The following is a 26,340-nucleotide window of genomic DNA, read 5'->3' as shown; positions in this document are numbered from 1 at the left end:
GGTATCTGTTGCTAACTTTCTTGGTCATTCAGAAGTGAGTTATGGCTTGATTAATTGGCCAGCCCACAAAAAAGTATTGCCCATTTATATTCGGGACTAAATGTATTTGTGGTTTCAGTATAATTAAGGGTGTAAAGACTCATCTCTTAGCCCCTGATTGGCCTGTAATATTGGGCCTGCCTCAAACCTTTTGGGTTTTTGGTTCCACTTCTATAAATGAGAATATAGGAATAATTATATGATTTACAAGATGATTTCATCTCTACATTTCTGTGTAGTTATTTTGAAATGTCCATGAAAATGTGACAGAAGTGTGCTTTTGCGATCTGCTAACTCAAGGAACAAAACTACGTAGTAGTGAGTAAGTAGTAAGTAAATAAGTAAGTAAGTAAATAGTAAGTAAGGGATATGCAGGGATATATTTGGGCTTTTCAGTTAACAGGCGTGACTTTTAATAGGCTAATTCATATAGGACCCATGTTAAAATGATTTTTTTCCTTACATGGTAACAGTTTTCAGGAAGTTTAACAGAATGTTTGAAATTACAGTACTAAGTTTTACAATCCAAATAATTTGATAACCTAGAATTTCATGTCCAAAGAAATCTTTGAATTTTGTGTTAAACTTTCAGTTGAGCTAAATGAATCAAATGGGGATCATTGTGTATGGTCTTATTTTTAGTGTTGGCTGGGTATATTTCAATAATTCATTCTTTTTTCCTATGGCATTTTCCCATGTATAATCGGTATTTGTGAGTCAGTTTCAGAGTTGGAGAAAAATGAGCAAATATTTAATAGATGAATAATAATTTCTTATCTGCAGGCCAGATATAGTTCATTTTTGTGAGAACTTGTCACTTTTTGTTTCATTTCTTTTCAAAGCCTGTAGTGTGTCCCTAGCTCAGTTCTTCGCTGTGATTAGGGACATGTGGAGGATTTGCAGCATGAAACTTTTAGAGTCTGTAGGAATCTCTGAATTCCTCCTCACAAAGGTTCCTCAGACCCATCCCTGGTCTGGAACTGGAAGTCATGGCAGGCATTTTAGCGAATCTTTCATGGAGTTCAATTTATTTCATTTTAAGGAATACATTTTTTTTCCCTGAAATTATGTCCCTCTTATTTTTTTTTTTGGTGGTGTGAAAATATTATTTAATATCAAATACATGACAGGTTTTGTGCTAATGCCCTTTAGTGAAATAAGTAGAAATCCTATGTTAGTTTCCCCTATTTTTGTTATTGTTAAACATTTCAAGGTCTTTTAAATAAAAACATCTGGAAAACGGTCATAGAACATCTTCCCCCATTGGCCCTTTTATATTAAAAAGGTTAGCTTCTCTGCATCCTAATTTTTCTGAGCGCCTTGGTTAATTTTACCCTTGATTTATTACTCCAAGCTGGCCTCTCAGAGAGCACTGGGCATGCTATATGCTCAGTGCCAAGAGAGTCTGTTTCTGCCTTTTACTTTCCTTCTCTCAGGTGCCAGAATGGAGTAGCATCACCCTTAGGATAACACAGCTGCTCCTTTCAGACTTGGATGCTCTCTGGCCTTGTTCCAGCCTGTGGTGTTGGGAGCATCACTCCCCCACAGGCAGTGCCAACATCTTTCTCTCTTTGATTAGAGGTTCTCATGATAAAACTAGTTAGCTTGGCTTGATTGACATTTTCCAAGGATATTTATGCTGGTGGATAGGCAGGGAGGCCCTGATTGCTCTTTAATTATTAAGTTACAGGGAGACTTATAGCAGTGGGAAAAATTAGTTCTAGGTGGAGAAAGCACTTCAGTGGCATTTGGAGAAGATATTTTTAATTTTCTGCTGGCAGAGAAATTTCTCTACTCTCCCCCCACCCTTTTGTTCTTTTTTTTTTTTAAAGTTTATTTGTTTGAGAGAGAGAGAGAGAAAGAGAGCGCGCACATGCCAGCAGGGAGGGGCAGAGAGAGAGAGAGAGAGACTGAGAATCCCAAGTAGGCTCCATGCTATCATTAGGGCGCCTGATGTGATCCCATGAACCCCTGAGATCATGACCTGAGCCATAATAAAGAGTCAGAAGCTTAATTGACTGAGCTACCCAGTGCCCCCCCCCCTTGTTCTTAAGGGTAGAACCAAACATAGCAAATAATTGCTTTCATTTAGGAATCTCAAAGGTTAATGGTGATAGCTCTGCCTTCAATAATCTCCCTCTAATTTGCTCCTTTTTCAAATTAGGTGAACCACTTAGGCTGAACTAGTGATGTGTGTGGTCATCTTCTATTTCCTGTGGTAGGAGGAAGCAAGCCTTCTCTTTGACCTCTGGCAATATATTAACCACTCAGAAGAATTTAGTTCTCTTAGGATTGAGATGTGGGGGTGAAGTGGGGCGTGGTGATGAGGTTATTATCAGCCTGATGTTGATATTTACGAATGTGCAAAGTACAGACTGTTCCAGGACTGGGCCATCCAGGACTCAGGGTGAGTTCTTCAGGGCTATTGAGCAAGAGTGATGACAAATGAAAACCCATCAGTAGTTGCCCTTGAGTCTGTGCTAAAAGAGAAGCTAAATCATTCCAAAACAATGACTTTCCAGCCCTGTGATGACATTAGCTGACTCCTAGCACATTGGCTGTGTCATGAGAGGGATGGATAGATACGTGATTTGGAAAACAGAGTGGAATCTTTCATAAATCTCTAATTAGGTACTTAGATCTTGAGGCTGCTTTTGATGCAGTTTTATTTAGAGGTAGAACAATGAAAAATAAGAGATCTTTTGAGGTTCCTGCTAAACCAGCATATTACAGATGTTAAGCATGCATATGAATCACTGGGGGTCTTATTAAAACATAGATTCTGATTTAGCAGTTCTGTGGTGGAGTCTGAAATTTCACATTTCTAACAAGCTGTGAGGTGATGTTTCTTTTCCGTTGCTAGTCCAAGGACTGAAGTTTGAGTGTAATTGTTAGACATTTATTTTTGTTCCTGCCCTAGATCTTAAATGTTGAGCTGAAATCTATGGCCCAGTAAATAACTATTACTACTCATTCTTCTTCATGTTTAGTCTTTCTTTCTTACCACTTGACTATGGAGATGCTATTCATAGTGAAGAAGATAATTTTATTTTTCCCTGTGGTATATATATTATAGGTGTATTACGGGAAGAACAGTGATAAATAATAGGAACAGGATCCAAATTAAATCCCCAACCAACATACAGAAATTCCTTCTGAGCAGAAACCAAATGCCAGGCTACACATTGCTATTTGCAGACATCTCCATGTGGTACCATATTCACATGTGTGTTATACCTAACAGACGTCTGCAAAACAGATTTTTGTGACAGATTTTGACACAGGAAATACATCAGGCTCCATAAAACTTAATGGAAAAATGTATTGCTTAACTGCAGTCCACTTTTAAAGAACAGATTACAGTGTATTCAGTGGAACCATTTGGGTCTTATTCTTGAGAGCTTTGGCAGTCCCCCTATCCAGAGAATTATCTACTAGAATGTCACCTGGTGGCATGGTATTTGATTGGCTATTGATAATAATTGTGTTTGGGGTTGGCCATACTCAGTTCAGTATTCTTATTTTAAATCATGGAAAAGGACACATCTCTTCACTAAATTTTTATCTGGTGAATCATTTCTGGAAGTGAGGGAATTACTGTGGTATTTTGAAATAGAAACACATCTTTTCAGATGTGCTTCAGCAATGTGATCTCTGAGCCTGTTTCAAATGGAAATACACCAGAGGCTGAGAGTCTGCCAAAGTAGAACATCTGCTTCTAAGACATAGGCTTCTGGTGCATTCCTGTCTGCATTGCTATTGTTTTCTTTTGCTTGTTTTGTCAGTTTGTTAAATCTAGCTTATATTCCATCAAGGACACAAGTAAGAAACTCTCAAAATTCAATTATCATGACAGAAATCTTCAACAAAAGCTTTTAAATTTGGATAACGATCAAAGAATCCCTAGTTATTAAATTACACCTTGTGATGCATTCTATTAAATTTTTGTTTTTGTTTTTGTTTTTTCCAAACTCTCCTCAGATGCAGCCCTCCCTGATGGAATTATGGTCAGATATATAGATAGACCTCTGCATCCTTAGCAGCCTGGGTAGATGGTGGGCCTGTGCTAGTAAAATGGGCAGGCCCAGATAGGTAGGCAGTTGAATATCTATAGCATGGTCTTGTTACCCTATCAGTCTCTTTCCTGAATACAGATTACTTCTGACCCTACCATCTGTCACATTGCCAAACTCCTGTACCCCCACAGGCTTGTCTGCCAGGCTTGCTGCTTTTATCTGACCTGTTCTTTTGCCTTTCCTGTGCCTTTCTCTCTCCTTTTTAAGAGGCCCAGGGTTGAGTAGTTTCTTCTGTTAGCTTCTGTGTTCCTGACGCACATTGAATGCACCTCAGTTATACAGGTACACCATACTGTAAATGTGTGTTTTTAAATATAATTACCCATTTAGACTATAAACTCCTGGAGGGCAGGGGCGTAACTGGTTTTCATCTTATTATCCCCACTGCTTAGTGTTAGTGGCAGGTCATACTAGTGTCTCGAAAATATTTATTGAGTGAATAATTTTATTTAAAGTCACCGGAATTCCATGTATCTGTATATATCTATGTAGATATAGATCAGAATCTCTATGAATATGAAATTATTCTAAAAAATAGGGAGAGCTTAGGTTTGTACAAACAAGCTAGACTTTCAGAGAAGTAGGGAGCTGCATTCTGAGTAAGATCTTCCAGCAAATGAAAAGATTAACTGGTGCTGCTTTTAGAGCCTCATCTTTTTGGTTTATTTGTAGCTTTTCTTTCTCTCCTAATATTTGATTCCTTAAGAAATACTTGATTAAGCAGAAAATAAAACTTTCATAAGTTAATACACAATCTATCTCACATCATTCTAATGTTTAACTGAAATATTAAAAATGGTTTCTACTTTTTAAAATAATTGGATTTTCTTATTCATGTGGAGTTTTAAATGATAGGTATCTCCAGGAGAGGAATGATGATTGATTCTTGTGCTTAGTGTATAAATTAAATTTTGCAAGTTTTGGGTATACCAGTACATCTATTGAATAACAATTTCACTAAAAGCATTTACATGGTAGACAGGTACAGTGATCTGTTAGCAGCCCTCTTAAATGTCTTCACAAGTGACATTATAATGATGATTTAGGTACAGCTGAAAGCTGAAAGAATTATGCTTAAATAAAAAAATCAGTGTGTATACTTCAGTGTTGATAAGTAAGGGGTTATTAATAGTGCTTGACTTTTAAGCAGAGACCCCAGTGAATAGAAGTAGATAAGCCAAAACCCAGGATGATTTCTTATCTAGACATATGTCAAATCTAGTTACGTTAAGTCGTCTTCCGAAAACATGGGATTTAAGTGGCAGCTCAATTAAAAGACCTTTCTATACAGGCTGTAAACATTTCAGGTCTTTGCATACATTTTACATTCATACAATAATACTAAGGGGATTCTCTACCTTTGAGCATTTACTTATAGAAATTAAGTCTGTTGTCAGTATAAATCAGTGGATTAACCTAATGGTATTTTCACAGTTCAGTTCATTGTGTGGTTATATAAATAAATATGTTTGGGAAATTAACTGTAGTAAATTCCTTCTGATCCAAATTAGAGTAGGCTGCTTTCAGTTAGTCCAGATTTTGTCTAAAAATATCTCCTGATTGGTTGGTTTTAGTATCAGAGAAAATACAGTGATTGAAAACTTTATAATTTCCAATGTGTGAAAATACTTTGTTAGGTAGAAATACAGCTTTTAAATAACAAGTTTGATGTTTTTTAATCAATGTCATTTATTCATATTGACAGAAGAGTGTCCAGTCCTTTCAACTGCTGCTATTGATGATGATAATGATTATCATAATAAGTTGATAGTACTTAATAATACTAGTAATAATGATTAACATTTATCCAATGCTTGCTATGTGTCAGTTTCCTAAGCCAATTATTTACTGCTACATATCAAGCCACCACAAAACTTAGTGGATTAATTTAACAACAATTATTGTTTGTTATGATTTGGTAGGTTGACTTCATATGATGTTGGCTTGAGTACTGGCTCAACTGGAAGGTCCAGTGCCCTCACATACCTAGCATGTGTTGCTGCCTTGCAGCTGGGAACACACTGGGTCTTTCTGCATGACTTCTTGGGCATCCTCATAGCATGGCAGCTAAATGCCAAGAACATTTTCTAAGATGCAAAGGCAGAAACTGCAGATCTCTTAAGGCCTAGCTTGGGAATTTATATAGTGTCATTTCTACCACATTCTATTGATCAAGGCGAGGCATAGCCTAGTCCAGGTGCAAGGGGAAGGGAAGTAGAAACCACTCCATGAAGGGAGGAGTGGTAAAGAATTTTTGGCCATCTGTAATCCTCCACAAATCCAATGAGATTAGTCCTCATATAATTCATATCTCAAGAGATGAGGAAACCATGGTTTAAAAGGTATAGCTTAGTACTCAAGGTCATTCAGTGGTACTAAACGGTTTAAACTCAGGTTGGCCCCTTTTAACTAATGTAATATACTGCCTTCAGAGTATAGGTAGATTCGATCTATTTGTCTTTCTACTCCAAAACCAAAATCTGAAGGAGTTTTATTGATGTGGGTGTTATTCTGTTTGCAATCATACTGAAATAGTAAAGGGATTTGATTCATATTATTGATCAGCCACCATGTGGTAAACATAATAGTCTCCCTAAATTTGGATAGTTCTAAACTCTTGATTGAGATGAAAGTTAAAATTCTTAGATCTATTGTTATCCTATGCTTACTACACATATTAGCACATTTCCTTACCAAGAACAAATAAATAAAAGTGACTTTTTAAACTGTAAGTTTCCCAGTGCGCATATTCTATTTTAGAAGTCTACATTTTTCATATGGTTTCAATATTCTAGAGTTTACTATTCATTAACATGAAACATAGAGCTTTTACATTGTCTTTTTTGTTGTTACTTCTGCTGCTTTGTGATTTTCTTTCTGTTGAGAGCCAATGTTGTTCAAGGATTTCTTTGTTGAAAAAAGATAAATGTCAGAGATGCCTATTATGGTAAAGAACAATAAAAATTACAGCTTCCAAATATACTAATGATTTTTTGTATTTACTGTAACTTCAATTCTATGTTCGGTTTTTGTATCCCGACTTAAGGGTTTCTGCAGTCCCAGATGGAGGCATATTAAAGGAAGTTTGTAAATTGGAGAGATTATATAGCACCTTATACTTCATATTGGTTGCAGGCTATAAAATGGATTCACAATTTTTATCTAAATCATATGGGCTTCTTTGTGCCCGGTCTATCTAGTCACCTCCTACCGGCTGGAATAAAAGTGATGATAGATTTATAGAATATTATGGGACCTCAGAAAGGATGTACCACAATCACCTCATTTTATAGAGGGGAAAGAATTTGAATAAGAAGTTTTCAGCTCTTTTTTCATATCATGGAGCAATGAGGCAGACAGAGCTGCGTCTAGAACCCTACACTACCAGTGTCCTGTTTTCCTCCACTATATTATAGTATTTCCTTCATGAGGCTTGTTATTGGAAATGCAGAAACTACTTGTCCAAAAGATCCCATCACCACCACTCAGCTACAGAATAAGTTAAATCCAGTTGAACTTTCACCAGTTTAAGAAAATCTTAGACCTTAAAAAAAAATTTTTTTAATGTATCTCTCTTTGCTGTGTTCAGAAAGTTTAAAAAGTTTACAGTGGTCCAGGGAAATCATACTGCTAACAGACGTGTGACAGCCATGTCTTCGTATGATTGCTTTACCTTTTTGTTTTTCATTTTGAAAGAAAAAAAAATGTCTCACTATATTAATTGCTTTAAGAACGTTAGCATTTCTCTGTGAGGCTCTAAATTAACTCTCTTCTCTTGACTCATTGCCATGTATACATATCATATATTTGGTAAGCTGAAGAAAAAAATGTGGGTAATTGAATCTTTTGGTCATATGTAACTAGAAATTACTTTCACGCTGTTTCATGACAAAGATTATATGTGACGTACTAACTTGTCTGTATAACTATCAAACTGTACTCCTGAGAAGTAACTCCACTTGAATTGTGTTTTTTCAGCAGACTATTTTAAAGGTAGGAGATAAAATCACCAACTACATTTAAAGATAATGAGACTGAAACAGATTGAGATGACTCCTTATTCTGTTTAGCAGTATTAGATTATTTGACCTTTGTAGTCCTTGCTTAATGCTCTAAAAATGTGAAATTGAGTTCTTCTGTTAGAGAGGGATTTGGGAAAGTACTAGTGTGTCACTGGTGACTGTACTGTGGTCAAAAGGCTAATGCATTTTAGAAAATTGGGAATCAATGGTCAAGAGGTTTGGGGTGACTGTACCGGAGATGCTGCTTGACTTGACTTGAAAGCCAAAGCAGCCTAGATGCCAGTGGGGCCTGTCACAGGATGGGGACATTGCAGTGGGTGTGGAATTCTACTCACTGTCTGATACGTACATCACAGATTTGCTCGAGAAGATCAGTATAATGACTCTCTGAAGACATTTTTGTTTCTTGTTGAAAATTGGAAAATTTAAAGACAAAATTATAGAGAAACCATTTGTAAATTACCCAGGGATTACTACTGTTTGTATCTTTTTGTGTATATCCTATAGTTTTTTTCTATTTATCTATAATGTGATATTCAGCTTTTTAATAGAACTAAGACTATAGTGGGCATACTATTTATTATCCTTTTTCCTCTTCTCTCTTTTATGTCATACACATGCACATACACATTCAGTGTGTTATAATGTGGTACCCACATGAGATTATACCAAAAATAAATGAGAATTTCTTGGAAAAATCGTGTTTGTATTTCCCCCAACCATTTGAATAAAGATAATTCTAACCCAAGGAGAAGAGATGTAAAAAATATCTTGTGATTTTAGTTTTCTTCTGCTGTCACGCACAACATGAGCACTAGAACTTTATTCTCGTTTATCTTTTACTTGCTCCAAGAGAGCAGCGTTGAAGTGGGGCAGAGGTATCAATTAGGAAAATTTCCAGAGCCAAAGGAGGAAGTAACTGTCAGGAACAAGTAATGTGATGGGAAACTATGTTATGCTTCCTCAGAAAGTACGACAAATGTTCAATTTAATTGAGGTTCTGGAAACTATACATGGGGGATATAGCACTAATTTCCTTTAGCTTGCTGGTATGATATTTCCATTCACAAGGAAAATTAAAAAAGATAAGGGAGGAAAGATCTTAGGACTTCTAGAACAAATGTTGTTTTTCTAATTTAGAGTCAATGCCCTGATTTTTAATTCTTTATTTTTAAGTCTTTATTTATATTGAGAAAGAGAGACAGCATGTGAGCAGGGGAGGGGCAGAGAAAAAGGGAGAGAGAGAAGCCCTAGTAGGCTCCATGCTCCTAGCACAGAGCCCAATGTGGAGCTTGAACCCATGAATCGTGAGATCATGACCAGAGCTGAAATTAACAGTTGGAGGCTTAACTCCATTGAGCCACCCAGGTGCCCCCAGATTTTTAATTCTTAAAGCAGCTTTCAGTAAAATTTCTTTTCATCAAAGTTTGGAAAGTTGATGCCTTACTGTGTGGCATTTCTACTGTTTTTATATACTGCTTCTATCTATATCTGTTCATTGGCACTGTTTTGGGGTCAGGAAAAACTTTCTTATTTATAGTTCTTAAAAAAATTTCATGATCCTTAAATATAAAACTTATTGAATATCTATTATGCATAAGAAGCTTTTAAAAATATAATAAGACTTTTCATTCTCCAAAAAAAAAGAGTTTTGCTCTGTTGGAAGTGAAATGCAATGTGTATATACATAATCATGCTGCTCTTCAGAGAGACTATTGGGCTGTGGCAGGTAATGTAAAGTGGTGGACGTGTGATAGATCACACCTGAGAAAGGAATACAGGAAAGATAGCATGGGAGTACTTTTTTTTTTAATGTTTTTATTTTTGTTTTTGAGACAGAGAGAGACAGAACATGAACAGGGGAGGGGCAGAGAGCAGGGAGACAGAGAATCTGAAGCAGGCTCCAGGCTCTGAGCTGTCAGCACAGAGCCCGATACGGGGTTTGAACTCACAGACTGTGAGATCATGACCTAAGCTGAAGTCGGACACCCAACCAACTGAGCCACCCAGGCTCCCCAGCATGGGAGTTCTTTGAGATAAAATCGGTACAAGTGGAAGCTCAATAGGCTGAGGCATGGAAGCTTTGTATCAGAGAGAAGGAAAGGATGGGTCACCCCAAGGTGTGGAGAGAGAAAGCAGGAGACAATTTGAATAGCTGGAGGAGAGCACACAGAAATGGTGAAAGAAATGGCAAAGGGGGCACATGGGTGGTTCCATCCATTAAGGGTCCGACTCCTGGTTTCACCTCAGGTCATGCTCTCACAGTTCGTGAGTTCGAGCACCGCATCAGGCTCTAAGCTGACAGCGTGGAGCCTGCTTGGGATTCTCTCCCTCCCTCTGTCTCTGCCCCTCCCCCACGCGTGCATGCTCTCTGTCTCAAAATAAATAAACTTAAAAACCAAAAAAAGAAATGGAGGAAAGGTAGCTTTGTCCCACAGATGGCAGAAATCCTTGAAGGAAATATTTTAGGAAAAAATTTAAACCATATTTTATTAAGTAAAACCAAAACAAAAACCACCTTTGAAGTGTCAAATGTGATGAAAAATAAAAATTGTGGGGTAGGGAGTGTAACAAGTGAAAGATAATTAAGAATTTTCCATTGGAAACAATACTTCTAATTGAGTAATTCAGATTACTACTTCACTGTAATTTTTTTATGGTAGTTTACAAGGAATTGCAAAGAACAAAAAAATAAATCTAGATAAAAAAAAAAAGAAAAAGTGTTGCTTCAGAGTTCACTTTGTTTGTTGATGAGACTTGTCTTTTATCACATTACGCTGGGTCATCAAAGTATAGTTTGAACTTCTAGTGTTTCTTTTGAAAAAGAACCTAACAAAGAAAACAAAGTTCTGTGTTCTTGTTGCTTCTATATGAAACTCACAGTGATGATGACTTCACTTAGTTCACAGAACTTTCATTGTATTTTATCTTAAATAAAAAAGGATGTAGGAATAGATTTTTTCTTTTCTCTCTCAAGTGATAGACTGGTCTACATTTTAAGATTTCTTTTACAAAAGGATACTTGTTAAAGACTAGGTTTAATCAAAACACGTCCAATAGTAAAGAGTTTTCTTTATTGAAGTGGATATTGTTAAGCCTCTAAACCAGTTGAAAGTACTAGTGATATCATGCTGAAGTATGTTCTCATCATAAATTTTCCACATAAAACTTGAAATCCTCGAAGAGATGTTGTTAATCCCACTTTGGCATTGCCACAAAGTTAAAATAACTGACATTAAAACAATTATTTTCGAAGCCTTTTTGAATATATTGAGATAAGGTTTATTGTAGTTATTATCTTTATGTAAACTGTCATAATCATAAGAAATTTCAAAATCCACACAAATGACCCCATTCAACCTTGGAGTTATCTAATTCCTAGGTGAAGTCCCATTCACCTTACTGTACCTACCCATTGCAGGGCTACATTCTGGTCAGTTCTGCATCACCCCAGAAGTTGTAAACTCCTCTGCCTCCCGCACTGATTACCACCTTTGTTCTGGTTCTTTCCCAGCATTATTCCCTCTGCATTGTCCTGTGCCATTGGAGATGTCTAAGCCCCCTAAATTAATGAAGAGTAGGATTGTGCCATCATCCTTGCATTATCAGTGCCTAAACCAAACCTAGTATATATAGATACTCAAGATTTGTGGAATAAATGACTGAATGGATGAACCCAGTTCTTGTCTATTGCTTGCCGTGGAAGTGTAAAGGGCTACCATTGACAACTGTTGATCTTGATAAAGTGAGAATGATGATTTTTGCCTTAAAGTTGGCCCTCAATTTAATGAACAATAATATATGGAAGAAGAAAGAAAGACTAATGATAGATACTTACACTTTTAAACAGAGGTGGTGGGTAGAACTAATAATAACTCTTAATTATTGTTTTAAAAATTTGATGTGTTAGGCTCTTACCTACATGCCGTATTTACTCGTGACAACTCAGTGGGACAAGCATTTTTACTTAAAATTTTGGGGGTGAGGAAACTGATGCAGACAGGTTCAGCGACTTGTTCAAGAGTACAGATATAAACCTAGTACTGTCCATTTCAGGGCCACACTCCTTAATATAGAATAGTTGACAGATGAAGCAGAATATCTTTTGAATATCACCTGGGAATTTGTCAAAGGATATTATATTTGAACATAATAGGCATATTTCATGCTTGAGTTAGGCTTAAGTAAGGCATTTGTAAATTGTCCATTTAAAACTGTTTTGGAAAGGAAATCTATTTACTGTGAGAACAACATCCTTAATTTGAGAGATGGCATCTTGCTCTTCTTAATAGACCTTTGCAGGCAACACATTCAGGAGTATATGCCACATTGAGATCAAAGGATGCCCAGCGTTCATCTTCCCCAGCCAGAAGGTAGGGCTTGGCCTTCCCAGCCATGTTAGTGGTAGGTGATACATTCTTTAGCAAAGGAAAAAGTCTTTCCTTTGTTATCCAACTTAGTGCAGTTTTGGGACTGACATTGTTTGCTAAATTCCTTTTTAAGCAAGCAGTTCGGTTTCTAAGAAGTAACATGGGGAAGCTTGAAAAATTATCCTTTCCCCTGCAACTCAGGTTAGTTTCTGCTCACACTCTTTACTCCTCTCTTGACTTGGGGTGGACTCTGAGTGTTTGTTGGTATTTGGTCTTGGAAGCTCTGCCTCACACTCCCTTGGAAATATTGGAAACTTTAAAGCATTTGGGCAGGGAATGGGTAAGATCCAGTTTAATTTAAGGCTCTCAGGATCCATCTTAATAATAGTCTGTTCCCACGAGGGAGAAATGAAAGGCAAGGCTTACATCAGCCTAGTCTCTTCACTTTCTTAGGAATCTAAATGTTCCCAAGGTCAAAAACAGTGTGAAATAACTCTCTAAACCCATCTTGGAGGACACTACATTAGAAATACAGTGAATGGAAATTGCTCTTTAACTGGACGTGAGTCTCATTTTAAGTGCTACTGTTTATATTTTTTATGTCCTGCCTTTCTTTTCATGTTGAATTTGTTTCACCTTGTAAAGATTAAGAAGAGCATGTTCTACTTTTTAAATGTGAGAATTGAATTAATAGTTTTTAGATAAAAAATGGTCCCCTGTTTTCTTCTACCAAAGGTAGTACATGCCCACAAACTTTGGACCTCACTAATATAAAGTGTCATATGAAGTTTTTCACTAATTCAGCATTTAAAGCTTTTTATTTTTTCCTTGATTTATGACACAGATGTTTCTTGAAAAAAATGCAAGGACTATATGCACTCTGATTAGATCACATTCTTTGTGTCTCTCTCACATTTAGTGGAGGCTACTAATCGAATCCTGATATATTTTTTATGCACTTTTCAAATTTAATTTATCATGTCAAGACGGCTGTTTGGTGTGTTGACCCTGCCGTATTGCATCATAATAATCTGTTCATGTCTCTTTTTCCCATACGATGTGCTGTGTTTATTAAGGTTAGGGTTGTATTATCCCTCATCATCATGTGCCTCCAGTCTCTTAGGATGTTGGCTGTAGCCACTTTAGGCTACTGAGACTTACTTCTAAACAGGGAAACTCCATCATTCCAGAAGTCATGCTAATTCCCTCTGGTTCAACCTCACATTCTGTGCAGTAATGTAATCTGACTTTTGGAGAAATTGATTCATACTGTTTTGAAGAAATACAATATTAGGTGGCTGAATCCAGGATAAAAAGAGGTACCTTGCTGCATGGGCAATATTGACACTGCTGATGCATCCTTTTTAAAATAATGCAGCTAACTTTCCTTCTCATCCACCCTTCCTTCCTCTTCTTCAAGTTTCCTCTAATATCAGCATCTTTCCTGGTTTACCCAGTATTGCCATCTGGAAGCTACTTTTTGATCACTTGGTATTTCAAGATATTTCTTTTCTGAAGCTTATTTCTTAATAAACGAAATTTCACACAAAACCAGTGTTAAAAATGGCATAGCTTGTGCTGATTAATGGGAGATGTAATAATTAGTCAAAATATCTCTGATGTGAAAGTGTTGCAGAATTCTTTGTGAAATTAAAGTTACGTTTACAAGGTTATTGAGTCTTTGTGGACGAGCTTTTATACTTTTTTAGATGTTTTGGCGTAGGGGAGTTTTGATGATAGAAATACATTCTTAATTAGTAGTAATCAAATCCTTTATTAACCACTCGTCATTTTGGTGTTATGATGAGCAGCAGTCAGTGGGCCTAGGGAAAATTGGCCAAGTATGGAAAATTTTCATAATAAGGAAAAAACATTTCATCTAGAAAGAAGATGTATTGTTGTTGCCTTTCTTCCTCCTGTGGCTAAATGGTTAGAGATAATTATATTCTTGGATTTTGTTTTCAAAATTGGAGGTTATTTAAAAAAAGTGAGAAGGGGAATTAAAGCACGTAATGTATAGCAAAATAATACTAAACAACAACAAAGCCCCACCGTTATTTAAAAGACAAAAACCATATGCTGTGATAATAAATTTAAATGACATTGGATAGTACAGTTAGATGTCAGTTCATATCTTGTTGTGAATTACAACTTCTAAAAACTGATCTTTTAAATAATGCATTTCCAAGGTGATCGTTTACACGTGTATGGTATGTGCATGTATTTAAAAACTAGATATAGGGGCGCCTGGGTGGCACAGTCGGTTAAGCGTCCGACTTCAGCTCAGGTCACGATCTCATGGTCCGTGAGTTCGAGCCCTGCGTCAGGCTCTGGGCTGATGGCTCAGAGCCTGGAGCCTGTTTCCGATTCTGTGTCTCCCTCTCACTCTGCCCCTCCCCCGTTCATGCTCTGTCTCTCTCTGTCCCAAAAATAAATAAACGTTGAAAAAAAAAATTTAAAAAAATAAATAAATAAAAACTAGATATAAAATAAATACAAATATATATTCTCATCTGTGAAAATTAAGGTAGTACAACACTGTTGCATTCACATATTTTTAACAACTTGAATTTAAGTTTCTTTAAAGACTAAAGGCAAAACTATATCTTTTTCCACTGCCTTAGTTTATGCAAAATGTAAAAAAAAAATGTGGTGATCCACTTGCAGGAATTAAGAAAGTTGAACTCTTACCTACATTTGATAATTTAAAACTGATTATTTAATTTATATAGGTACTAGTGATTACTACAGCTTCTAGACTGTAAATTATAAAGATAAAATGTTAGTAGTTCTGCTTTAAAGTATAGTTGATCACATAGCTGAGATGGGTAATCACTGGCATTGTGCTTCAGACTTTAGATCTAACAAATAAAAATGAAAAACATTTGGATATGATTAAAGAACAAAGGCATAAGTGGATGGAGAGCAACCAATTCAGACATAAGGAACAGTTGGTTTACCCTAATTATAGCCATATTGATGTTTTCTTTTTTTTCCCCCTGTATCTATCAATTGGAAGTTTGGTGGAAAATTAACCCTTTTGCCTAATTATATAAGTAAATTTGTTGCAGATTTTCTAAAATGACTTTATGTTCTTCCTTCAACTCAAATTTCAAAAGTCAGTTGCAGCTTGTACTGGCCACAATTCTTCCCTTTGATCTAGTTCTATAGTTCCGTTTTCATTTCCTACAACTGAATTTCTTGTATCTACCATACATACTAAATGAGGATGTATTGACATAAATGCTAAGATCAAAGTTGACTAAAGAACTTTCACATTTGGATTAGGCTGAATTGTGTGGAAGTGTGGCTGAATCTAAGAAAGAAAATAATGGAATATTATGTATAACCGTAATGACTTTGCAGATTGTTTACTGTTGCTAAGCATTAAAATATGGCCTAAATTTCTGATTCCTCTTTGTCATAAGTCTTCTCATAGATTATAAACATTATGGAAATTGGGACAGTTTTGGTTTTCCAATAGAGGTGAATTCATTGAGGTATAGAGTACTTTATACTATTGTTTTCCTTTCATTCCTGTTTTTCCCGCTTTTTATCATGAGTACCTTCCTTTATTCTGTATTCATCTTACATGGGAAGTTATAGGTTCCTTTTCTAAATGTTTTAGAAAGAGTGATACTCATTGACATTATTGACAGGTGCATATTGTGTAATGTCTTTGGTACCTAACGTGTTTTTGCTTGTTATTTGAGAGTCATTAAACACAAATACATGAATGAAAACGGGGCAAAGAACCATATCTCTTAGTGTCATAGGCTTATTGAAATATTGTATAGTTTTAAATGCATTGCAAATGTGATGGCTTTTTCTGTTAATTATCCTCTATGTTTAGTCCTAAAGCAATTGCCTCCCCCTTCTCCTCACCCTTGACCCCTCACCACACACACAAAAGCAGCTGAAGCTTCAAAATGGAAAGATATTGTATATATGTATCTACTGAGTTCTGGTGATTCTGAGTAAACAGGAATATAAAGAAGCATGGTCAGTTCAAAATTGAAAAGCTCTTTAGTGTTTTGTGTTTCAATTGTTTCTTTACTGGTTAACTCCAGCAGTTTTGGGCTGATTAAGATAATGTTACAAAGTTCTTACGAAGTGGCAGGAAGGAGTGCAGGTGATAGTAGTATTCTGAAGTATGAATCATGTTTTAAACCCTGTCAGAATCCCCAGAACTTACCATGGTAATTACAGTGAAGATAACACCTGCCTTTCCCAACATTCTAAACCACTTTTTTCATACTACCATAGCTTTTTCTGTCTTTTTTTTTTTAATGTTTATTTATTTATTTAGAGAGAGCGAGAGCACAAGCGGGGGGGGGGGGGGGGGCCCAGAGAGAGAGGGAGAGAATCCCAAGTAGGCTCCGTGCTGTAAGCACAGAGCCCGGTGTGGGGCTCGAACTCACAAACCGGGAGATCATGACCTGAACCAAAATCAAGCGTCAGACGCTTAACCTACTAAGCCACCTGGGTGCCGTGTACCATAACTTTTCTTCCTAAAACAGATTTAATCATGTGCTCCGTCTTTTTAATCCATTTTGGTTCCCTGTTCCTTCTAGCAGTAGCTCCTCACAAGGGGAGTACAGTAGAATTGCTCAAGGAGCTTCTGAAATATGAGCATATCTGGAGCCCATAAATAGAAACTCTCATTTCTTAGTGGGAGTAGAAGCGTATTTGACAAAAAGTTTGGTCATTGTTCCAGATGCCTCTTTATTTCACGTCCTCACCAAACTTTCTCACCCTGTGTCATGTCATTTTCTTCCATCTTTTTCTGCTCTTCTCTAGCCATGCTAAACCTGGAAATGACATAAATAGTTCTATTCCATACCTCTATACTTTTGTATAGAAGCTGTTGCTAATACCCTGATACCTTCTCCTTCCCTTCCTCCCTTTCACTCCAAGTCTTTCATCCGTCAAACTACTTAATTTTCCCTAGATCCTCCTCTGATGATAAATCTTTCCTTTCTTCTTCATGTAGAAATAGTCACTCTGACTTTTGTGTTCAGCATTTATATTTGATTATGATTTTTTTTTACCTCTCCCATTAAGCTGTGAGCTCATTGAAATCATGTAATTTATCTTGTTCTTGTTTATGTTAAATGAATACATGGATAAATATAAAATGAAAGCCTCTTAGGAATTTAAATGTATAGTTTATATGAACGTTGATTTTAGATGCATTATTCAGCTGAGGTTCATGATCAGCCACTAAGACCTATGTTAATACTATTCATAATTTTATTTTTCATAATATGTATTCCCATTAAAACTTAACGTGTGCCTATATATATATTTTTTTCATTTCCCCCCCTCTATGTCTACAGACGAAATCTCACCAAACTGTCCCTTATCTTCAGTCATATGCTGGCAGAAATTAAAGCAATCTTTCCTAATGGGCAATTCCAGGGAGATAACTTTCGTATCACGAAAGCAGACGCTGCTGAGTTCTGGAGAAAGTTTTTTGGAGACAAGTAAGTACAAATCATTATTATCATCTGCATCCATTTTTTGAAGAATGACCTCATCTTACCTCTAGTTCCATATGGTATAGATTTTACTTGAATATTTTGAGACTGTACTTGAGCATATTTGATAAATGTTTTGATTGCTAATTTTTCTGTTTAGCCACCAAAAGTATGCCTTAGTTACTAAATAGTTTTATGTTACTATAAAGCAAATAGCAGTCATACTATTATTTATTTGATGAGCATTCATTGAGTTAAATAGTTTACCTCGAAGAAGCAGAGGTATAGAAGATGGAATCTCTCAGAAGCTCGTATCTTTTTTATAACTTAGTACACACCTAGGACACGTATATAAAATAAGAGGCAGAAAGGGATAGAGACTTTAAAAATGGCATAAATAAGTTTTTCTGACAATTCAGAGAGGGTAACAGTTGCTTCATGATTGAATGAATCAGGGACTGCTTCTTAGAGGAGGTGGTTAGTAAGCTTGGTTGAGAAGTGATATTCAGCTGAAAGAGAATACTTTAGCACCCCACTTCACGTTTTCTTTGTATCATTGCACAGAGTTTGAGTTGTGTAAACAAGATATAGAAATGAGGATCTTGTGTAAACAAGCTATAGAAGTGTTATCACGAAGTAGCTAGATAAAGATGATTTCCTTTAGATACTTCCTCCCCAGACACAAACTTTGGTGAGCACCCTCAGAATGTCCTTGAATGTAGACAGAATCCTGGCTGAGTATTAAAGGAGAGGAGTGATCACTTACACATAGATTATTGTTTTTATCCCCTTTTTAAATGTCTGTATTTATACATTCACTGGTGAAATGAGACCTATAAAATGTTGGTATATACTTTTGATGGTCTTCATCTTTTGACACTGGTAAATTAACTGTAACAGTGGGTTTCCCTTTTTTTTTTTTTTTTTTTTTTTTTTTATTTTTTAATTTTCTTTTATATTGAGTTTCCATTTTTTTTTTTTTTTTTTTTTTTTTTTCTTCTATGAAGTACTCTGCTTATCTAAGTGCTAAGTGCTTAGCTTCTTAACTTTTGACTTTGGAAGTATTAAAGCCCTTTTCCTATTTCTTAAATAAAATATATTCTGAATGATTTTTTGGCACTAAAGGGGGAAATACGGTTTTTGCTACTAACATGGACATTTTGTGTTCCAGAAATCTAGCTATTTATAATGCTCCTATATGCATTCACAAATGAGAAATTAAAAGGAAAGGTTCATCCTCATCTAAATTAGAATAACAGCCAAAAGTATGCTAATTAAATATTTGTGGACTGTAGAAAGCAGAAAGGCATTGCCCAATTCTGGGCGTAAGAACCAAGAGGATTTCTTGAAGTCACAGCTCATGTATTAATACTTTGAGCCTAATGCAAACAGTTGGTAACCTTCAAAATATACTTTATCTTAAAATTTTAAGAAAACTTACAGGACAAAATGTTTGTGGTATTTCTTTTTGAAAACTGAAAATTTTGGTGAGTTATGAAATTGTTTGCTTGTCAAAAGGTCAGTAGAAAATGGAAAGATTGCTCACACGTTTTTTTTAAGAGCAGACTTTGTTTTGCTGGCACTTCGAGCCACAGAGAATTATGCATTTGAGACCTCTTTATTTCCCTTTATTTATAACCATAGACATCAAGGGGCTGAAATTTCTTCCAACTGCTACATGAGTGAAAGCACTATTAAATCAAGTGGGGGATTCTTGAAATACTGATTAAATACCGTCCTTACCTCCCAAACCTTTATACCTTTTTCTTCTGTCTTCACTTCCTTGAGAAAGCTGTTCCATTTTTCTTTAATATTTTACTTTTGGGATGAGAGCCAAATTTAAAGCTCCTTCTGGAACTCAGACATATTTCCATAGTCATCAAAATTAATGATTCTTTTATTAGATCATTGGAGAAACCATCTTTATATTCTCTGTGGGTTTTCACCTTATTTCACAGTATTTTATTGAATGAGCAAGCAAATGAATGAATGATGTAGCCTTTCAAAAGGTTGAATTCTTTTATCTTCCTTATGCTCTAATACTAGTTTATATTTTCACATAACTTAGTTCTCATACGGAAGCATTTCTGTCATTTATCTCGCTACACATTGAGGCCATGTGAGAATGCTTTCATTTGATCTAACCAGTACCTTTAAACTTGAGACTAGTATTGTTTCTAAAAGCAGAAGCATTGAGGAGTTAGTTCTAAAAACAGCCAAACAGCTTATGATTTTTATAAAGTAGTTTTTAAGCTTAAGGAGTATTGTATTTTTTTTTTTCAAAGGAATGGTCATAGAGAAAAAGATATTATGCTCGGACTAAAATTGGGACAAAGCTATTTTTCAAGAGATTTTGTAAAACTCCCAAAGGCAATTTTGGTATTCAGATCTCATAAAAACAGGAAGCAGACAAGATTTTTTATTTTATTATTATTTTTTAATTTTAATTCCAGTGTAATTAACATGCAGTGTTATATTAGTTTCAAGTGTACAATGTAGTGACTCAACATTTCCATGCATTACTCAGTTCTCATCATGATAAACATACTCTTAATCCCCATCACCTATTTCACTTAATCCACCACCCACCTTCTCTTTGGTAATTACCAGTTTTTTCTCTATTTAAGAGTTTTTTGTTTGTCTCTTTTTCTTTGTTCCTTAAACTCCACATACGAGTAAAATCATATGGTATTTGTCTTTCTCTAACTGACTTATTTCATGTAACATTAAACCTCTAGATCTATCTACGTTGTCGCAAATGGCAAGGTTTTGTTCTTTTTTATGGCTGAGTAATATTCCATTGTACATATATACCACCTCTTCTTTATCCAATCACCTATCTATGGACCGTTGGGCTGCTTCCATATTTGGGCTATTGTAAATAAATGCTGCAATGACATAGGGGTGCATGCATCTTTTGAAATTAGTGTTTTCATATTCTGCGGGTCAATACCCAGTAGGGGAATTACTGAATCATATGGTAATTCTAATTTTTTTAATGTTTATTTATTTTTGAGAGAGAGGATGTATGTGAGTGTGCCAGTGGGGGAGGGGCAGAGAGAGAAGGATTCAGAGGATCTGAAGCATACTCTGTGCTGAGAGCGGAGAGCCCAATGTGGGGCTCGAGCTCACAAACCATGAGATCATGACTTGAGCTGAAGTCAGACACTTAACCAGCTGAGCCACCCAGGTGCCCCACTAATTTTAAATTTTGAGGAACTTCCATACTGGTTTCCACAGTGGCTGCAGCAGTTGACATTCCTGCCAACAGTGCAAGAGGGTTCTTTTTTTTCCTCCACATCCTCACCAATACTTTTTTCTTGTGTTTTTGATTTTAGCCATTCTAACATATTTGAGGTGATAGCTCATTGTGGTTTTGATTTGCATTTCCTTGATGATTAGTGATGTTGAGCAGCTTTTCATGTATCTGTTAGCCATCTGGTTGTCTTTTCTTTTTTTTTTTTTTTTAATGTTTTTATTTATTTTTGAGACAGAGAGAGACAGAGCATGAGCAGGGGAGGGGCAGAGTGAGGGGGAGACACAGAATCTGAAGCAGGCTCCAGGCTCTAAGCTGTCAGCACAGAGCCCCACACGGGGCTTGAACTCATGGACCGCGAGATCATGACCCGAAGTTGGACGCCCAACTAACTGAGCCACCCAGATGACCCAGATCTGGTTGTCTTTTCTAGACAAATGTCTATTCATATTTTCTGTCCGTTTTTTAATTTTATTATTTACTTTCTTTGGTGTTGAGTTGTATAAGTTCTTTATATATTTTGGATACTAACCCCTTATTGGATATGTCATTTACAAATAAATTCTCCCATTCAGTAGGTTGTCCTTTTGTTTCCTTTGCTGTGCAGAAGTTTTTGTTTTGTTTCGTTTTCTTTCTTCAAGTAAGCTCTATGCCCAACATGGGGCTTGAACTCGTGCTCCCAAGATCAAGAGTTGTGTGCTCTACCGACTGAACCAGCCAGGTGCCCCTAAAGCTTTTAAGTTTGATGTAGTCCAATTAGTTTATTTTGATTTTGTTTCCCTTGCCTCAGGAAACATATGTAGGAAAATGTTGCTACAACCAATGTCAGAGAAATTGCTTCCTGTGTTCTCTTCTAGGATTTCTATGGTTTCAAGTCTCACATTTATGTCTTTAATCCATTTTGAGTTTATTTTTGTTTATGGTGTAAGTAAGTGGTCCAGTTTCATTCTTTTGCATGTAGCTGTCTAGTTTTCCCAGCACTTGTTGAAGAGACTGTCTTTTTCCCATTGCCATATTCTTCCCTCTTTGTTGAAGATTAATTGACCGTATAATCATTGGTTTATTTCTGGGCTCCCTGTTCTGTTCCATTGATCTGTGTGTCTTATTTTTGTGCCCATACAGTAGTGTTTTGATTACTGCAGTTTTGTAGTGTATCTTGAAATCTGAGATGGTGATACCTCCAGTTTTCTTCTCCTTTCTCAAGATTGTTTTGGCTATTTCAGGGTCTTTTGTGGTTCCATACAAATTCAAGGATTATTTGGTTTAGTTCTGTGAAAAATGCTGTTGGTATGTTGATACAGATTACATTAAATCCATAGATTGCTTTGGGTAGTATGGACATTTTAACAATATCTGTCCTCCCAATCCATGAGCATGGGAGGTCTTTCCATTTCTTTGTGTCATCTTCAATTTCTTCATCAGTGTTTTACAGTTTTCAGAGTTAAGGTCTTTCACTTCCTTGGTTAAGTTTATATCTAGGTATTTTACTCTTTTTAGTGCAAGTAATAATGGGATTGTTCTCTTGATTTCTCCTTCTGCTACTTCAATATTAGTGTATAGAAATGGAGCAGATTTCTCTATGTTGAGTTGGTATCCCAGTAGACAAAAATTTTAGGTGTTACATGCCAAATACTTCCTTTCTGTGCTTCTCAACTTTTTGAAGTCATGGCAGGACCCACCTCTCTTCTCAGGACTCAAGCCCAGCTGCCAAGAGACTGTACCTGACTGGAGTCCCAAGGAAAGTCAATAATACTCATGTGTCAGGTAAATTAGTTTGGAAGGTCTACATTTGTTAGGTGGTTATGCAAATTCATCGAATGTTTTGATTGTTGAGTCCTGCTTTTACTTTCTTAATCTGCTGACCAGGGGATAGTAGAAATACATGGGAAAAGAGCAGTGACACTATTGAAGAAATGTGTCTAGGTAAATACTGCAAAATAAGATCAGTACCAAACTGAATCTTGGCACTCTGGAGTGTTCTGCAACTACTCTGGAGTAGTAGTTTAGAGTCCAGAAGCTTTAAGCATGAGCCTGAAAAAATGGGTTACCCACTGTTTAGACCAACAGAAATCCATTGATGTGATTAGACTCTGGGTGACATTTTTCTAAGCACGTCAGGTAGCAATTTTGGGGCTAATGGTGCTAAGTACTACTTCATACTGGGGAGATCTGGACTTGCATTTCCAACAAAATTGTAATTCAGTAAGAATCATGGATTCTAAACCTGAATCTTTTTATATGTCATCTTCTCTCCATTCTTACTTCAAGTTCTGTTCTTCAATTTCAAGTTCACACCCTTCCCTAAATTACGGCAGCAACTTTCTGACTGGTCTTCCTATCTTCAGTAACAACCTATCCTGTTGTTCTTAGACTAGTGAGCTCTTTCAAAAAAAACAAAAAACAAAAACAAAAAAACAGAACTAATCATTCCCTCTCTCTGTCTCTTTGTCTGAAATGCTTCCATGAATTGTTACTGCTTCTAGTTTAAAATCTCAAATCCCATTAACATGACCAGCTTTAGGAACTGTTTTTTTCTGGCTTCATCTCTTTGTACTCTGCTCATTCTCAAAGAAAGAACCTAACTACACAACACTTTATTGCCCAATGTATTTTTGTTTTCCTAGATGGCATCCACTGCTTGGAAAGCCAGTCAGCCATGCCACTTTGGAAGCTCCCCTACTCTAAGGTGGATATCCATACTCTTTGTTCCAGGCGCCTTTGCTCATATCTGTCATATTAGACTGCAGTGAACTGTTGACACGATCACCCTTCCTAATAGACTAGAAAGGTTTCTTGAAAGCAAGGACCTGCCTTCCTGGTTTTGGTTTCTCAGAACCTGGCACACCTCCTGGAATGTGCAGGCACTAATAAATGTCAGCAGACTATATGGATAGTTGGATGGATAGGTGAATGGATGAATGATGTTTACTCTCTGCTCAAAATATTCAATGACTTTATTATCTACAAATTGATTTTTTTTCTTTTTTCAATCCTCAGTTCCAACAGTTCAGTTCCCTGGAAGCCTCCTTTGCGTCTTCTTTCTTTTTTACCATCCCAGAATTTTTCAGGTCTAGGTCAGAAGTCTCCATTTCTGGGGTGTTCTCACTAATATACATCCCTCCGTATGTTCAACTTCAATAATTCCATGCGTTGTGTCCCTATTGTGTTGTAGCCCTGTTTGTGTTATTGAATGTATGTTTACTGTGTGGGTCTTTTCTGTGTGACTATGAAGTTCCTTGTTGACATTTTATCCACAAAATTTCATCCAGATACGTTAGTAGAGTTATTATATGTCAGACTCTGTGTGTAGTTCTTTCACATATGCTAACTTCATTTTACTATAGTCTTTAACTATTATCCTTTATATGTATTGAATGTGTCCTTTAGGTACTGTATACATAACAGACAGTAATTGCTGGATTAATTCATGATGTATTTTTCTAGCATTTCTTTTTTACTTCTGTCCTTTTCTTCTGTCAGGTGGGACATTTTGGCTCTTTCCTGACACATCAGCAATTACAGGTTTCTATGTCTGTGCCCATATTGCTCCTCCCTCTTGAAGGTGTTTATAATCTCTGGCATAAATATTCTCAATCCCTCAAAGTGTGCCTCACTTATGATTCTATCCCTATTGTTATTAATAGATCTCTTCCTTAAACTCCTCTACTCTTGCTTATGCTTTGTACTTATTATTTTTGTTGTTTTAATATCATCTGCCTAGTTATTTTACTTGCCATTAGAGTATAAGCTCCATGAAATCAGGCTTATTACTCATCTTTGTATTTCCTGAAGTAGCTTAGCACAATGTCTCATATTTAGACTTGTAGGAACTGTCATTTATTTAATTTAAATGAGTTGAGGAGTAAAGGGATGTGTGTGAGCGTCTGCATACGTGAGATAAAGACAGAGACACAGAGTTTGCTCACTTAATTGGTTGGGAGGCAGCGTGCTTACGGGTGCGTGTGTAGGTGGGTGTGCTCAGGCTGTGACCCTAACACTTACTAGCTTTGTGACTTTGGGCAAGCTACTTGCTTTCTCCATGCATCAGTTTCTTCATCTATAAAATGTTGATAAAATGACAATAATACCTCCTATCCAGAGTTGTTGTGAAGGTTAAAAGAGTTAAACTCTACCTATAAGGCATGTAGAATAGTGTCTGGCACATAGTAAGCCCTCTGTGTTGTGGAATAGTTAACCAATTTAAACCTTCAATCTCCCTAAAGACTCCATTATATTAATCATTCTGCAAATAATATAGTTAATATTCAACTTCGTATGATGGGTGTTCCACAGTCCCTAGAAACATAAAAGCGAAAGCCAAAAATAAATAATACATTTTCTAAAATTTGGCATAGGACAGAATATAAGAAACTATCCTGCTTACCATGGGGGGAAAATGATCTATTTAAAGCTCAGTTCATTGCCTCTACCTTTGATTTCCTGGGGAAGTGGTATGGACCTTCTTTGGTTTCCTGTATTTTCCTTTCACTTTTAATAAGAAACAAAGGACGATAGTTTCTTTACCTTCCCAGTGAGTGAGATACATGTTTTTCTAGCATAATAGCTAGATCAGCCGTTTCCTCTACTCAAAGAAAAGGCAGCTTAGTCATATTTAATTAAAGGAGGAGGTACACAAGAGAAATTAAGGACTTTCACCAGGTAACTAACTGTACAGAGAGAAAAAAAAAAAACTGACCTAGAACTCAAGGAATGCTATTTAATATTTCTATTATTTAGGCAACTTCTATTGTCACCTTTAAAAAAAAAAAAACTAAGGCTCTCTATATTAATAAGGAAAATGAAATTACAGGCCTATTTTGTTTGACTCCTTATAACAAGATACATAAAAGCAAATAAGATGCCAAATTGTAGTTTTCTGCCTTTAGGCAGTATGTATTCAATTTGGGGGCGATAGTACATCCAGAATTGATAAATATTTGAAACCAGTTCTGTTCCATTAGAAAGGTGCCTAAGGAATGTCACAAATACTGAATTATTTACTAGAGCGGACCGCTCAGGCGCCGTGGAGGAGCTGGTATTTTGGGTATTTGTTACTAAGGAGTAACAAATGGGTTACTGGGTATTTGGGTATTTGTT

At 36.3% G+C, this 26,340-nt stretch overlaps 1 protein-coding gene across 3 annotated transcripts in view; it reads left to right on the top strand.

The window, feature by feature from the left end:
• CBLB (Cbl proto-oncogene B) overlaps positions 1 to 26,340 on the top strand; it is a 214,549-nt gene that overhangs the window by 73,208 nt on the left and 115,001 nt on the right. For all 3 annotated transcript variants that reach the window (XM_040484406.1, XM_040484407.1, XM_040484405.1), the window contains exon 4: positions 17,847 to 17,993. In XM_040484406.1, coding sequence (XP_040340340.1) covers positions 17,847 to 17,993 — 147 coding nt within the window. The remainder of the gene's footprint in view (positions 1 to 17,846; positions 17,994 to 26,340) is intronic.

This window comes from Herpailurus yagouaroundi, unplaced genomic scaffold, assembly GCF_014898765.1.
Source record: "Herpailurus yagouaroundi ecotype Mexico unplaced genomic scaffold, PumYag 162, whole genome shotgun sequence".
NCBI lineage: Eukaryota > Metazoa > Chordata > Mammalia > Carnivora > Felidae > Herpailurus > Herpailurus yagouaroundi.
The sequence above is the reverse complement of the archived record's forward strand: the minus strand, read 5'-3'. Positions and strand labels throughout refer to the sequence as shown.